Here is a 2,717-nt window from a genome sequence, read left to right on the forward strand (position 1 = left end):
AAAACCATGAAGCCAAAAAAGCTTTAGTGTTATGTGATTATCTATCCTTCCTTAAGTTCATCATAAAATCCAAACATTTTTATGAAGGTCATCCTGAAATTCAAGAAATCTTTCATGAACTTCGTGGAATCCTTCCTGAATTAAAGAAAACTTGTAACAAACTCAAACACAGTTACCTGAACAACTATTAACTTGTCAAATAGAAATATTTGACACTCTTATTGTGCATAAACATCAAACGAGTACCAAAACAATATAAAAATGTTTCACAACCATCATAGATGTCTAACAACAGATATAGATGATAGGTGAACCACACTTTTTCATTGATTTCACCATGGCTATAGAATCTTCCAAGTCTTTGGTACGCAAGCATGTTTCACGCAACTTCGCCAAAATGTTGATGCTGAGATTAAGAACATTTGGTGCTGCATCTTGGGCGTGATGTTGGATGTAGTAAAACCCCATCTCGGCTAAGCTTTCATTTATCTCCGCAAAACCATCAACAGTAGATAACTCTTGCATTCTGTAAAGAAAATAGACAAAATTCCCAAATATTTTAGCGTGTCTTAAGTAGCAAAGTAAAACTAGCACACATGGTTAACTCAGAACATGCAAACAAACACTTGATATACCACGAAATCAAGCTATTGAGTTTACTTATTTTTGTTGTGTCGAGATAATGTATCAAAGTAGTAGATGTTTGGGAAGCTTAAAAGGAATTTGATATAAGTTAAGATTCACAGGCAATATTCCAAGAGAAGCAAGGTTAACTAACAAAGGAGAATCTTAAACAGACTAATCGAGGACTAACTAATCAAAGCATAGTCTATATCTATGCTTATGAAGGTCGTCCTGAAGATCATATAAGCTTTCCTGAATTTCATATATATCTTTTACTCGTTAAATCCAATGAACATAAAAAAGGTGGAAGAGAAGCTTACGGGTTTGGAAATTGAGAGACCTAAATCACAAATCATCAAATCTACTAAAAATCTGAAACTTTCTGAAAATTAGAAAGGGACATAGGTTTCAATCAGACAAAGCAATGAGATTTAAGAATCGGACTTCACATCCAAAATCCAAAATATCTATCTTACCGTGTGTTTAAAATTTGAGACTGAAAAAAAAATACAGCGAGAGAGAAGCATCGGTGGCGGCAATAAACAGCATCTCTGATTTCATTTGCTGCATCAATCCTCAAAATCAAAGATTTCCCTCTCTCTCCTTGCTTCTTCCCCATGTGTACCCTATTTTGCTCTTTCTCCTTCTCCTCCTATGAACCTCTCGAATTCAACTGAAATTTTTTAGGTTTTTTGCATAGACGGTAACCGCTGCGTTTCCCCTTTCTTTTAGTTTTATTTAATATTTTTTATTTAGATAATTTCTCTATAATTAAAGTTGTACTAAATTTAGAATAATTAAGAGTGTGTGCTAGTTTTGGAACAAAAACTTAAATTGGTGCTATATTTAAATAGATTGTGTATTTTTGTGTGTTTTTTAAATGGGTCATGTACTCTAATTTTGGTTGTTGCTTAGTCGAATCTAAATAAAAGAATTTACATTTTTTAAAAAGGCCAATTTGTGTGATAATTTTTTTTTTTTTTTAAAGAGAAATTTAGAAGTTGTGATGTTGACTTTTTTCCTATGGGATTGATGGTTAGTGTGGTTAGATTTTTTTTGGTTATTGCTGCCAAATTCTCTTTTGAAAACGGATCATGTACTTTTGTGTTTTTTTTCCTTGTAATTGACAGGTGTTATTGGGTCATCGACCATGGAATTGGATAAGTCCGATATCGGATGAGTTAACTACAATTGTTAACTTTTTAGACACTTCAAATTAAATATATAATTTGAATACTAAATTACCAAATTATATATGTACCACCGGTTAAATTTATAAATTTAATAATATGGACTAAGAAATATTACCACAAACAATGTGGACTAAACACTAGAAAAACCGAAAATACTTTATTTATTTTTTATTTAGAAGTTTAATATCTGATTTTTTTTGTTGGAAGTTTAATACTCCATATAGTTTACGTTGCTATTTAAAACTTTGTTTATATTTTTGTTGGTCGATTAGTACCTGTGGTTAGCAACCATTAATGGTCATGATTGAATCGTTACTCCGGTGAAAAACTAACAACACGTGGTTAAATAAACTCATTGAAAGATACTATTGTCCTTAATCGTTTAACCACAATCCATTTGTGATAAAGTGAAACGACCGACCTTTTTTTTTAATAATAAATAATAAATATAATATAATAAAATAATCTACAGCTAGTGGTCCCATACCCACTAGCCACCTAACCACAAACACATTCAACAGCGGAATACTCAATACCAATAACCAATAATAAACCAATACCATAGCATAAGCAATATCCAATAATCAATCATCAGAAAACATGAAACCAGCAACCTAACAATGTTTCTAATGACTCAACTCTAGCAACCTAACAATGCCAGACAACATCCAATCAAGTCCCTAGAACATCCTCCTCTTCATTGCCTGGATTCCACGATCACACTTTGCCTTTACCTGCACACCACAAACAACAATTGAGATGCGTAAGTATTATCACAAATACTTAGTGAGGCAATCCTCCCATCTACTGGGCTATACACACAAGCAATAAGATCTCTACATGCCACAAACAACAATCAATAAAACAAACCAGGCAATATACAAGCATGCAACATCCATC

General features: G+C 32.5%; 1 protein-coding gene across 1 annotated transcript; it reads right to left on the reverse strand.

Moving 5' to 3' along the window:
* LOC104733577 lies at positions 244 to 1,320 on the reverse strand. Its single transcript, XM_010453146.2, has 2 exons — positions 1,101 to 1,320; positions 244 to 526 (listed from the first exon to the last, which is right to left on the reverse strand). The coding sequence occupies exons 1-2, from the start codon at positions 1,241 to 1,243 to the stop codon at positions 286 to 288; spliced, it is 384 nt and encodes a 127-aa protein (XP_010451448.1). The 5' UTR covers positions 1,244 to 1,320; the 3' UTR covers positions 244 to 285.

Source organism: Camelina sativa, chromosome 12 (assembly GCF_000633955.1).
Source record: "Camelina sativa cultivar DH55 chromosome 12, Cs, whole genome shotgun sequence".
Taxonomy (NCBI): domain Eukaryota; kingdom Viridiplantae; phylum Streptophyta; class Magnoliopsida; order Brassicales; family Brassicaceae; genus Camelina; species Camelina sativa.